This window comes from Ursus americanus, chromosome 4 (assembly GCF_024610735.1).
Source record: "Ursus americanus isolate L20-20 chromosome 4, mUrsAme1.1.p, whole genome shotgun sequence".
Lineage (NCBI taxonomy): Eukaryota > Metazoa > Chordata > Mammalia > Carnivora > Ursidae > Ursus > Ursus americanus.
The window spans coordinates 36,346,412-36,359,867 of record NC_142130.1 but is presented as its reverse complement, the minus strand read 5'-3'; the positions used below and the strand labels follow the sequence as shown (position 1 = coordinate 36,359,867).

Below are 13,456 nucleotides of genomic sequence, written 5' to 3'. Positions count from 1 at the left end.
TTAGATCCTGACTTCCAAATGCCTCATGACTAGAGTTTATAGAGTTCAACCTTTCCCGAAAGGCGTGCGACTAGAGTGCGGAGGAGAGGTCAGGCAGGAGGAGGGCAGCCCTGGGGCTTACCCTTGCAACAGGAAACAGCTGCACAGAGAAGAAAGAAGCAAAAGAGCAAAGCAAGTCAGAGAGACAAAAAAATTGTGCCCTTAGAGATCAAGGGAGGACAGACACTGAGGAAAGTGCAGGTTAATTAACAGTATAAATCCTGTACAGAAGTCAAAGAGTACAAGGACAAATGAAATCCACTGGACTTTGCAAAAAGGTTTACAATCACCTTGGAAAACATGGTTTCAGCAGATTGCTGCTGATAAGCATAGACCACAGGAGTTTTCCACAGAGCAGATCATGAGGACAATGATGACTGACAACCTGGCAACACAAAGGGGAAAAACAGGCTACACCAAAGAGAGGAAAGATGGACAGATCAATGCATACTTCTGAGTCTTGTTCATCATGCAGTATTTATCAGTGCTTTGAAAACCATTCCCACAGCAATGAGAAGCTCAAAAAAACATCAGCCACATACCTGGAAAAGGCACAAAGGCATGTCGCATGCTGACTGAAAATGGCATTCCTCTGTCTGAGGCTCTCTCCTCCATCTGCGCCTGGTGTCCAGAGTTTATGCCACAACTCTTCTCTCTTCCTCTGTCATGCAAACAACATCAGCAGCTGGACATGAAGCAGTCTCAAATATATGAGAAAGGTCTCATTTTTCAGTAAAGCCAGCAGTTCCATCTAAGAAACTTAAAAACTTTACCATTTGAAACTCACTTTAAAGCTTAACAAAGATACTAGATTTTTTTAGCAAACATCTAATTAAACAGTAAGTAAGGCATTTCTGTAATAGCTTTTGCCACAAACTGCTTCTGAAATAATTACTGACATTTAGCTCAAATTAACAAACCTTTCTGACCATATCTAATATAAATTATCTATGCTTTTTTTCCCGTCATGTGAATTTGGGGAGGGCAGAAGGGGGAGACGTTCCTGACATAGTTAAACTCTTTCCTTTAGCATTTGAGTTAGAAAAGTACGTCGTGCTGATCGATTTAACTAGTAGCCCAGGTTTTCAGTCTTTCTCCATCAACTAGCTTCTTTATAGACAGACTCAGAATTTTAAATGGATAATACCTAGAATAGAAATGTGTATGCCCAGAACAGAAAATTAAACGAACTTCATTATTTTGTCCAATAGGCTGGTCTTGAGCCATTCATACTCACAAAACTATATTAACACAAATACAGAGAAATAGCATCTACCTGTTCATGGGAAGTAGGCCTTTGCCTAGGGCTCGGGAAGGTGGGCTTTCCCCTACTACTGTTGGCATTTTGATCTCAAAATCTCTTGGCACATTCTGAATATTTGGTTCTGTAAATGTTACTCGTCCTAAAATCAAACAGAATGAAGACATCAAATTGAGGGGGTTGGGAGGGATCTGACACTTATTTTCACAGAAATGGCATTTCTGAATTATGCATTTTCTATTGCTAAACTAAAATAAATTTATATCTAAATATTTTTCATTATGTTCATGTGTCTAACAATGATAAAATAAGTACAAGTCCAATCCCCATGTAAGTGAAATATGAGTCAACTACAATAGTATGTTTTACATTAACCTAGCTCCCTAGAAAACAAGCCCATGATAAGAAGTAATTTGACAAGTTGAACTGGTCCTGTGCTACAATGAATATCAGACGTCAGCACCATATGGTGTCAGCAGTGGCATTAATGAGTAAAGACTGATCAAATGAATCCTAGGAGAAATGACTGTCAAAACCTTCAAAACCCAGGAATGCACGCAACACAGAGAGAGACCTGAAGCAGAGCAGCTGACTGCTGAAAGGGACCCAAGGAGCCAGCAAATCTGTAGGAGATGGAGTAGTGAGAAGTGGTGACTGGAACATCACTCTCTAGACATCATCTGGCCGCTTTTCTGCATCACCATCCTCACTCATCAAGAGAACCAATGACAGCACTGACAAAGCTGGAGTCTAGAATCAGGAGGTGAATGAACTTTCTAAGAAAGAGAAAGCTATTTGTTTTAATGCTTATAGCCTTTATTTCCCCCCAAATATTTTACAGTTTGTTTACTTATTGGTTGAATTTTTCTGAAACACATAAGCATTATTCAAAAAAAGTCTGGGTAATTGATTTTGTTATTGCAGTTTTTACAACACGTATATAGTGACACAAAATCTTCTGTTTTATAACATACTCTTCATTGTAACAGGCTCTCTACAGCTAGTATATATAATCTCATCTTCTTTTAATGAGTCAGACATTTTAAGTATCTCAGATATTCTTTTTCTAACAAACCCCTGATATATGTCCTTGTTATTTAGCTTTTAAGAAAAATTAGTGCTCAATGAATGGCAGATATTAATATATTTATTAATATACTTATTAATGGCCTGCTCAATGTTACAAAACTAGCCAATAGAAGAAGAAGGAATCCAAGTCTCTTGCTCCCTCAGCACACTGTCATCTTTTCTATAATAATATTAAATATTCAGGTCTCTTGTTTGAATTAATGAGGCTAACACTGGCAGACAAAAAGATGGCAAAAATTATAAAATATTAATGTAGCTTCATAGAGATGAATTCTAATAATAAAATGGCTTTGCTATATTTAGGGAAGTTTGTATTTCTAAAATATTCTTTAAATGTAGGCATAGTATGGTGAAAACCAATCGAAAAAAAGGAATTGACTACTTTCTTTCTACTTTATTTTTTTAAAGATTTTTTTATTCATTTATTTGACAGAAAGAGATACAGCCAACGAGAGAGGGACTACAAGCAGGGGGAGTGGGAGAGGAAGAAGCAGGCTCCCAGCGGAACAGGATGCCTGATGACGGGCTCAATCCCAATCAGGCCCTGAGCCAAAGGCAGATGCTTAATGACTGAGCCACCCAGGCACCCCACTTTCTTTCTACTTTAAAAGCAACAGATAAATGCAACACCTTTAGAAACTCTGAGCTTGTTTTTTCCCCAATAAGGATTTATTTTACGTAAGTTTACATCATTACATCATTCACATCATTAGTATATGTCTCAAAATGAAATTTAAACAGGGCAAGAAATGGCTAGGGTAAACTAAAAGGTTAGCTAAATAAGGAAGAAGGAAAAGAATTTGTTTAGAACAGGGAATAAATGAGCACAGAAAAAAGCAGCTCCTCGTGGTGCCTCCCTCTGTAATAGCAGCAAGAGCTGGTAAGGAGCTACGCACAAAGTGCCCTGCACTGTTCTAAACACTTTAAACGTATTAGCCTATTTAATCCTCAGCATGCGCTGGTGAAATAAGACTATTCTCACTGTGCTTTATGCACGAGGATCCTCAGGCACAACCTTGAATAAAGATTCAAACATTGATAAAGTCAGATATCAAAGCCCACATTCTATACCACCAACCTAAACTGTCTCCCCAGTGAGAACGCTGCCCTTTCTTCCAATGCACAGTGCATTTGGCAACCATTTCATTTTGCACTGCCTAGTACAAGAATGCTTTTTTCCTTACTAGATGACTCATACCTATCCCAAGAGCGCTACGAGACACCCAAAAGTCTCTATAGCTCTTTTCTGGTTAAGTAAAACAAGACACTCAACTATTATACAGATGCTCCCAACATTACTTAGATTCAACTTGGAGAGAATCTTAAGAAGTTCAGGAGAGGGCTAGGGCTGAAATTAGGTAAGATCACTGACTCAAATAAATATTAATCCAAAGCACAGTTTCAGATATTCCAGTTACTCTATATAGTACTTGAAAGCCAGAATTCTATCTTACTAAATCTCATCTCTGTAACTAGTACCCATTTATATTTTGGATGTAGTGTTTCATAAATGGTTATGGAACTTCACAGAATCCAATGATCAACACTTGAATTCCCCAGTCATCATTAAGCAAATATTATATATGACAAGTTTTTCTTTCAAAATCGGATATTATCCATATTTAAGACTTCTCATTACCTGTAGCAGTGTGTGATTGTGATACAGGATAGATTCTTTCCATTCCAAGAAAAGGATTCAGACGCTTTTCCCGCTGCAGAGGAAAGACCACTTTGGTAATAGCATTAGTGATTCTTCTCCACTCTAATATCAAGCCTGGTAAAGGATGCAATGCCTTTAATTTATTTAAAACATCCTGCCAAAGAAATATAATGAAGTAAGATCAGATTCCATAGCAAACTATATTATAAATAATATAATCTCAGAATGAAACTTGCTAACTCCTATATCTACAACTTGAAATTACTGTTTGGGTTTTTGGCAATCACCATCATAATAGAACTGTAATAACTATAGATGGTAAAATGCAAACATGTTAATGCTGAGTAATATCAATTTAGATCTACCTTAAAAAAACAAATCAATGTCAACTTAGCAAGGTACTATAACTGCTTTGCCTCACCCCACCCAAGAAGCTGTATCATGTCTTTCCTTTGTCTATATTTTCCTCCTCTATTCTCAAGTGATTGGAAGTTTCTCATCATGTTTTTTTTCTCCTTTTGCCCTAATACTTTCATCATTTCCATATCAAGAAAGTCAGAAGACATTACTCTTTAAAAATTTGAAATTTCCATGCTACAGAGTTCTGGTAAACTGCTAAGAAATAGGAACTTGTGAGGTTCTTAGAAGGCCAATGAGATAAAACAAAAAGTTTTGTTACAGAATGAAACTGTGTAAACTTCCCTAGGGCAGGGAATGATAGTTAATAACTAGTTAATGATAGTAGGGTCAAAATTCTACAGAATGGCAACTTGGACTGCTCTCTCCATGGCTGTTATGGTGGTACTTTCTACTCTTATTATTCCTTTGAAAATTTGTTCAGTAAAAATGTAACAAATAAGCACTTTCTCTCTTCTCTCCCAAGCATACAATTTCCATGGACTGTAATTTGCACTTTTACTTTGAAATTAGTAGATCAGATTCTTAAACTCATGGAAAACTATTTTGCCCTATAATTGAAAAAAAAAAATGTTTTGTTTGTAATGGCTGGGTTTTTTTCTTTTTTAATTCTTCCACACCTTTGTTCATGTTCCTACTATACAAATTATATTATACTTCAAGTCCAAAAGTACCAGATGTCAATAATTAAATAATGTCTATAGATCTGAGTTCATAAACCATTATACTGTTTTAATGATAGGAAGGACACAACTGATAAATTAGATTATGGTCCAGATTTTCCACAATGGAATGTCCCTGCAGTTTTTGCAGGGAGCCAAACCACGAACAAATTTGTTTTTATCTGGTTACATTCAAATGGTGGGCTATGCTGGATCTTGACTTCATTAGCATTCTTCCAGGACACCAAGATGCTAAAAGTAATTCAAATTCTGCCCTGTAACTGTCCCAAAGAGCACCTTACTAGTGCTGAACTGTTTTCCCAGCTTTAGCTTGCGTCCATTGTCATTCCCTCTTCTGGTAGAACCCAAAGTTTTCTTGCTGTTTTGGTTTTTTATTTCTCCATTTGGTGGCAACTTCAATTCCAAAAATAAAACCTGCAAGAAATTAATGCTTCTTTAGTCAAGAATCAAATCACAGGGGCGCCTGGGTGGCTCAGCCGTTAAGCGTCTGACTTCCGCTCAGGTCATGATCCCAGAGTCCTGGGATTGAGCCCCGCATCGGGCTCCCTGCTGAGCGGGAAGCCTGCTTCTCCCTCTCACACTCCCCTTTCTTGAGTTCCCTCTCTCGCTGTCTCTCTCTGTCAAATAAATAAATAAAATCTTAAAAAAAAAAAAAGAATCAAATCACGAGCACTGTCATTCACAAAACATTTTTAAAAGTTATTTGAGAAAATCCATACATTTCAATATGGGTTGGGAGAATTTTTTTATAATACATTAAATTAAATTATCACATTTAATAAATAATGACAACGAAAATTTGTATATCAAGTAAGCTACCTATACCCTAAATTAGGCACTTTAAGATTAATACCAATAACAGGCTTTTAAACAGTCAAGAACACTAGAATGTATACTCTGTGTGCTGAACAAGTGATAAATAAGCTATTGACATTGAGGCTTTAGGCTGCTCTGAGGACTGTGAACTCTCCTAAATACCCCTCAATGTGGTAACCAACATGGCTGCTCAATCATTTAAGCCTCAGCAAGGGTCAACATGGGAGCCCTTGTGGCTATCATATCACAAAAATCAGAGAACACTGAGGTAGAAAGGGATCCAAAAAGCCATCTACTTCCACCACCATAAGGGTAGACCCTGTGAGACCCTGGACACAAAAAGTCAGGAAAAGTTGGCCAACCCAATGTAGCAATCAATAATCACAGCTAGAGTAGCTAATAAGTACCTACTGAAGAAACTAAGCCTACATAGGACAGGGATCCAGGTTCTGGGGCAGAAGGAATATTCCATGTATACCTAAAATCACTAGCTCAATTTACAGGGCTTAAAACTCAGGCAATTCAGAATACTATCTACTACCTCCATTCATTCATTTGTATACCTTGAGTGGGCTTTAATGAACCTTGGGTTATTTTCCCACTAATAATCCTAAAAATTAAGATCATTTGCATTATATAAGAATATGGGCCACGAGTTGGGCAAGGGGTAGAAGGAAAGATCTGCCTGTGCTTCTGCAGAATAGCAGTGATGACAGAAACAAAGATCTGGTTCTAATTTTAGTAATGGGAATAACTGGAGTCTTAGGTATGAAAGATACTGAAACTTGCTATGGACGTCAGTAACTGTTTTTCCCAAGAATTGTGTTATACAGGGTTACATGTGTAGGGATCAGGGTTGTCATATATAACAAATAAAATTATAAGATGCTTAGTTAAATTTGAACTGCATGGGGCATACTTATATTAAAATATTGTCCACTGTTTATCTGAAATTCAAATTTAGCTGAATGTCCCGTATTTTATCAGGCAACTCTAGTACAGATATCAAAGAGAATATGAATGGCAGGATAGGAAAGAGAATCAAATAACTCAATAAGAAAATGAACAATTATTTTTAAAATAACAATAAATCAACAATCCCAGGAAGAGAGACCTACCATAATTAGGACAACTCAAAGATCTCAAGTTACATATTTATAAGCTCTTTATCTTAGATTTCTGTTTTTAGTGAAACCTTCAGAATTGTGAAAACTCAATATAAATTACCTCTCCAGGTCTCAATGAATATATCTGTCTGTGAACTGGCTGAGTGCAAGAGGCACTAATATTTATTGAGCACTTACTATATGTCAGCCATCATGCTGGGTGCTTTAACATGTGTCATCTCATATCATATGTACAACAATTCTGTGACACATCTGAAAGGTTTACACCAGTTGGAGAAATTTGCTTAAAATTACTTGGCCATAACATAGAAAAAGTAAGAATTAGAACCCATAGTCCTCTAACTCAAAAGTCCTTTTTCTTTCCTCTAATTCATGCTTCCCTCTGGAGCAGGGATCAGCAAACTTTTCCCCAAAAGGTCCAGATAACAGATATTTTCAACTTTGCAGGTTTTACTGTCACAACTTCTCAACTGTGCCATTATAGACCAAAAGGAGACAAAGACAGTAAGTAAATGAACAGGTGTGACTATGTTCCAATGAAATTTTATTTACAAAAACAGGTGCCAGGCCAGATCTGGCCCACAAGCTGTAGTTTGCTGATCCCCACTCCAAGGATGTGCCATCTAAAAGAACTTTTTGCAATAATGAAATTGTTTTACATTTGCACTCCCCATTATGGTAGCCACTTGCCACATGTGGCAATTGAACATTTCAAATGTGGTTAACACAACTAAGGAAATGAATTGATATATTTTATTTCTTAATTAATTTAAATTAAATAGCCACAAGTGGCTAATGGCTCCTGTATTGGACAGGACAGCTCTAGATGATTAGTAATATCCTGTCCAGTTCAAATATTCAACTTAAAATCACCAAGGTTTAAATAGTCAATGTGTGAAACTATTAGATTATTTTAAATATAACTTCCATTTTAAAATGAAGACCTAAAAACAAGCCATTAATATCAAAGGCCTTTTATTCTGGCCTAGAGTTTGGTCTAGGCCTATGGCTTTAGTATCTGAATCACGAGGGCATGGATTCCCCCAGGCCTACTTGTGCTGAAATTCAGAGATCCTCTGTTTTTCATAAGGTCCCTAAGTAATTTCATGTGCAGTCAGTTGAGTAATGGCTGGGGAGTTCTGAGCTAAAGAACTCAAAAGAAAATATTAAACAAACAAACAAAAGGCACTACTGAGTTAATATAAATGTACCCTCTGATTAGGAGAAACAAAATTTCTCATTTTTTTAAAACATACAACCCTGTGGCTTAAAAGAGGGGCATCTTTTCTTGAGTATGTATAACATTTATTGAGCATTTACTATGAGATGGGCACTATTCTAAGTGTTTTACATTCATCATTTATTCCTCACAACAACTCTATGAGGTATGTCTATCATAACACATTTTACTGATGTAGAACTTGAGATACAAAGAGTTGATGTATTGCCCCAAGGTTACAGGGTTAGTAAGTGGAGGAGATAGGATTCAAACCCACGAAGTCTGGCTTGAAAGCCTGTGATCTTTGCAACATGCTACACTACTGAATCGCATCTACAAGACACCTGAACTTCAATGCTATCAAGTCACGCACCTGTCTTTGTAACCCTTCTACAACAAACCAACCACCCTTTGTGAAGTGCAGGGAGAGGAAAGAATAGAATGCCAACCTTTGAAAATACAAATAAGAGTAAAGTGTATCCAAATTTATATTAAGTTTATAAAAATCTTATTTAGGTTTAAAAGGGCGAACAATTCCCAAAATTCCTCTTTCATTAACAACTGAGAAAACTACCTAATTTTATTTTTCAAAAAAGGATTTTGGGGTAAGGAAGGGGTGAGAGTTCATGAAATTACTAACTTCATGGAGAAACAACTACACTGTTATATAACGACCACTATGGATGTTTTGTTCAACAAATATTTACTGAGTACCTCCTCTGTTCTAGGCAAATCTCATGGAGCATACATTCTAGGAGGCTTCTTTACTACCTTGCTATTCCATAAACACAGATATAACTTATAAATTAGAAGCTAGAACACTCTATCTCCAAAGTACTCTGATAACTAAAATTTTTTTTAACTGATCTTTGGCGTTTAGGCAAACACATTTAGGAAATACACACACAAATAATTTTTAACTCTAAAACTCCTCATTCCCATGATACAACCTCAGCGATGTCATCTGAACTGGTGAAGGAAAAACTGTGTCCGGCTAGTTCATAGGCCTGAGTCTCGATTGCATCCAGCTTGGCTTGCATTATGTGTTTCTGGCTTTCACATTCTGCAGTACTAAAGCCAATTCCATTTAGCTCTAGCAAGGCCAAGCAGTACTGAGAGGGCATTTCCACTTTACAGAAAACATCTGGAAGAAAAAAAGAAAACCAAAAGATCCATTCATCAGCTAAGTGACTAGATTAGCATCACCACCTAAACGTTTACACATGGGATTTTTCTAGGCAAATTCAGGGATGCTACCCAAGCTATTTTTCAAGATCCAGTCTCCTGAGCAGCACTCTCAGACCAACAAGAAAAGGCATAAAAGTACTTCCTACTTTCCTACTTCACCACTAGACTGTTACCTTTGTCTACATAGAGAACAGAAAAACTGGCAATCTTGTGAATAGTCTGGATTGCAAGAGGCTGCCTTTCTCCCAAGATAATGTTTCTGCTTCTACTCTTGGCAAGAGCGAGAGAGCCAATCTTATCTGCTAAACTGACTACAATGAGTTAATCTCCAGAAATTATTTCCAATATTCCTGGTTCCATGATATGCATGCTTGCACAAAGAACTAAAAATGGAGGTTTCTTATTTTCCAATGCTCTTACCAAAGAGTAAAGAAAAAGATTCCTGAAGTAAGAATCAGAGTAGTTTTCTATCTGCTGACACTTCTCAACAGAGCAGTCATTCTATATCAGTTTTTCCAGTATGGTCATTGGAATATTAGTCTCAAAGATACTCTAGGAAAAGGGTGGAGTTGAGAGACACTGTGTACTGTGAGTTCCAGTGTTTACATACTGCTTTTGGATATTCATCATGCCTGTTAATTTAGTAAAGGCTGTGAGAAGACCTGAAGCAACGATGACTAACTGAAAGTCTGAAATTATTTTACCACAAAACCCTTTATTTTATGTAATACTTATTAACATCCCGAAAAGTACATGTCCATAGAATGCACTTTGGGAAATAGTGTCCTAAATCATTAAGAAAAAAATCCATACCAAAGACTTCAGCCTCCAGTACTATGGATCACAAGGACTCTGAACAACTCTGGCCCGCCCTCCCGTGCTCCACATCACACATTCTTTGAGGCATTGCTGGTCTCAACCAGCAGGAGAAATGTCCAGGGACATCCACGACACCCCTTGCCCCCAAGAACAAACAAGCAAATGAGAGCTACTGGCCTTATTAGTTAGGAGGAATTAATAGGCAGTCAGAACCTGGCTTTAAAGGCCTGGACCCCGAGCAGAAATTCATGGGATGTGGGACCAGAAAATCAGGAACTAGGGTCAGAATAAGAACAGTAAAAGCAGCAGAGTGACATGGAGTAAGCCTGGATCTGTAGGCAGTAGGAAGGAGCAGTATTGTCATAGGAATGAAATCCCACAGCCAAAAGGTTGAGGTGATATAGATCTTCAGAAAAGCAACAGGAGAAGCTAATTCTCAGACTTCTGTTCTGAACCAAAACTCTCAAGGGAGGTTATTGTGGTCCTTGGATGTGGTGTACTTTGGTAAGGAGCAAAAACTTTCTTGAGGAAGGCTTTCCCCAAGTTAGGCCTGAAGGGCTCCACTGATCAAATCCTGCATGAACTCACAAAGACTATGAAAAATACAAGACAGCAAGGAAATACAAGGAATATTCAGCAAAAACAACAAACGGCAGATGTAGACCCATAAGAATCACAGATATAGATTCATTAAAATAGAATACAGAGCACAGCTATGAGTGAACTATTTACAAATTTAAAAGAGATGAATAGAAACAAAGTAAAACAGTAGGAAAATGTACAAATATATCAATAATCATAATAAATTGGTAAAATTATTTAAAAAATTGGTAAGTTTGAAAAATGAATGAATAAGCTATGCTTTGTTTATAACACACATCTAAAGCATAAGGACCTAGAAAGGTTAAAAAGAATAGAAAAAATATGAGGCAAATATTCAAAGAAAATTGATGCTGCCACATCCATTCTGGAAAACAAACTAAAATTAAAAGTTATTTTAGTGGTAGAGCTGCTCATAACATAATGATAGGTTTAACTCATCAGGAAGATAAATCAATTTTAAACATGTATGCATCTAATAAAATGGTCTCAAAATATATAGCTTAAATATAGTTAATAGTTAAAATTGATTGAACTACAGTGAAAATTAGATACAAAAGTTTTAAACAATAACCTTGACTTAATAGACATTTATAAAATTCTGCATCCAGAACTAGAATACACATTCTCTTATGTATACATAGAACGTTTACACATAGTTCAGGATTTAGGTCACAAAGCAACTTCAAAAATTTCAAAGAATGGGTATTACATAATCGTTTTTTAGTCACAATTAAGTTTAAATATTAAAAAATACAAAATAAAACATTTCCAAATATTTGGAAATTGAAAAGCAATCTTCTAAATAAAGTATGAGTCAAAAGTGTCATAACAGAAAATGTTAATAAATATTTAAGATAAAATGAAAACATTACATGTCAAAATTTGTAAGACATAATGCAAGTAGAGCTTTGAGGGAAATTTACAGCCTTTAATACCTAAATTAGAAAAGAAAAAAATGATTTGAAAACTAATGAGTTTAGTGTCATACTTTTGAATTTAGAAAAAGGGCTGCAAAATAAAGTCAGGAGAACTAGAAGAAAAAAGATAAATGTTGACAAAAATTTAAAAAATAGAAAAATAAAAATAGGAAAAATCAAAGGCAGAAGTTGGTTCTTTGAAAAGACTGAAAAATTGGGTAAACTTCCAGTAAGATCAAACAATAAATACGGTGAAAGAAAAAGATAACATAACAGATAAACCACAAATGTATTTAAAAAATCAGCAATAACTTAATGACAATAAATTTGAAAATCTAGATGAAAGGGATAATCCTTAAAAATAGTTCATTATAAGAATATATAGTAATGTTATAACAATAATATAATAAAAATATAGTTTACCAAAACATAAAGATATAATTCAATAATCTTACAGTTATTAAAAAATTAGAGTAATGGTTAAAAATATTTCCACAAAGAAACAGTTTATAGGCAAACTCTACCAAAATTTCAAGGAACACATCATTTCCATGATACATAAACGCCTCCTCAAAAAAAAAAAAAAAAAGAGAGAGAGAGGTTATATTTATCACTCATTCCATGAAACTAGAATAGTTTTGTTACCAAAAACAAAGCACAAGAAAGAAAAATTACAGCCATTTTATAACCGATGATGGCAAAGTTGAGACCATATGAATCAGCAATATTTCTTTCACATTGCTGTTTAGAGAGTAAATGTATATACCATTTTGGAAAACAATTTAGCATTATCTTATAAAGTTGAATATTTCCATTCTCATGACAGAGTAATACCACACTCAAAAGAAATTCTTGCCCACAGGTACTAGGAAACATGTATATGTGTGAGAATATGTCTACTGAACTACTTATTATAGAAAAACAAAAAAACTAAACAAAATAAAACAAGAACAGAAACAACCCAAATATTCATCAACAGTAAAATGGACAAATAAATTTTGGCACACTCGCACAGTTATATATTACAAAGCAGTGAAAACTAATAAATTATAGATTCTTGAAATAAAACACATGAATCTTATTAACATGATGCTGAGTAAAAAAAGTCCCAATGTGACAGGTGTTTTATAAAGTTCAAAAACAAGCAAAACTAAATAATATATTGTTTGGACTTATATATATATATATATATGCTAAAATTTTTTTAATTAAAAAATAAAATTTAAAATAAAAAGGGAACAATAAACAAAACTTGAATGTGCAAGAAAGGAGGAGCACATAGGTAGACACAAATGTCTATTAATAGTGTGAGTTAACAGGTATTATATATTAAAATAATAATAAATACTAAGAGGACCATACACGGACCAATGATGACAGTGTACGTGAAAGAAAGATTATGACAAATACAAATCTGTACAGCTGAGATCTACTTTAAAAAAGAGAGAAACCAACTCACTCCATCCCTAGAAAATCATCAATGTTCAAACCACTCTGGAAAGAACCTAATTGATCCATGTGAAGAGACCAGGATACTTAGTCCTGAGTCACACTAAGCAAAGTCACATTATTATTAAAATTTAGTCACACCCAAACAAAAATCAGACCTCTAGTGGGA

The 13,456-nt window shown here is 35.4% G+C and overlaps 1 protein-coding gene across 6 annotated transcripts in view; it reads right to left on the bottom strand.

The window, feature by feature from the left end:
• Positions 1–13,456, bottom strand: part of POLQ (DNA polymerase theta) — a 126,476-nt gene that overhangs the window by 40,858 nt on the left and 72,162 nt on the right. For 2 of the 6 annotated variants that reach the window (XM_045812678.2, XM_045812679.2), the window contains 5 exons: positions 9,262–9,455; positions 5,426–5,563; positions 4,029–4,203; positions 1,316–1,442; positions 582–700 (listed from right to left, as the gene is read on the bottom strand). In XM_045812678.2, the coding sequence (XP_045668634.2) occupies positions 582–700; positions 1,316–1,442; positions 4,029–4,203; positions 5,426–5,563; positions 9,262–9,455 (753 nt within the window). Of the gene's footprint in view, positions 1–581; positions 791–1,315; positions 1,443–1,879; positions 2,051–4,028; positions 4,204–5,425; positions 5,564–9,261; positions 9,456–13,456 lie in introns of those variants that run through there. The other 4 variants (XR_015724200.1, XM_045812681.2, XM_045812682.2 and 1 more) reach the window with 4 other exon arrangements.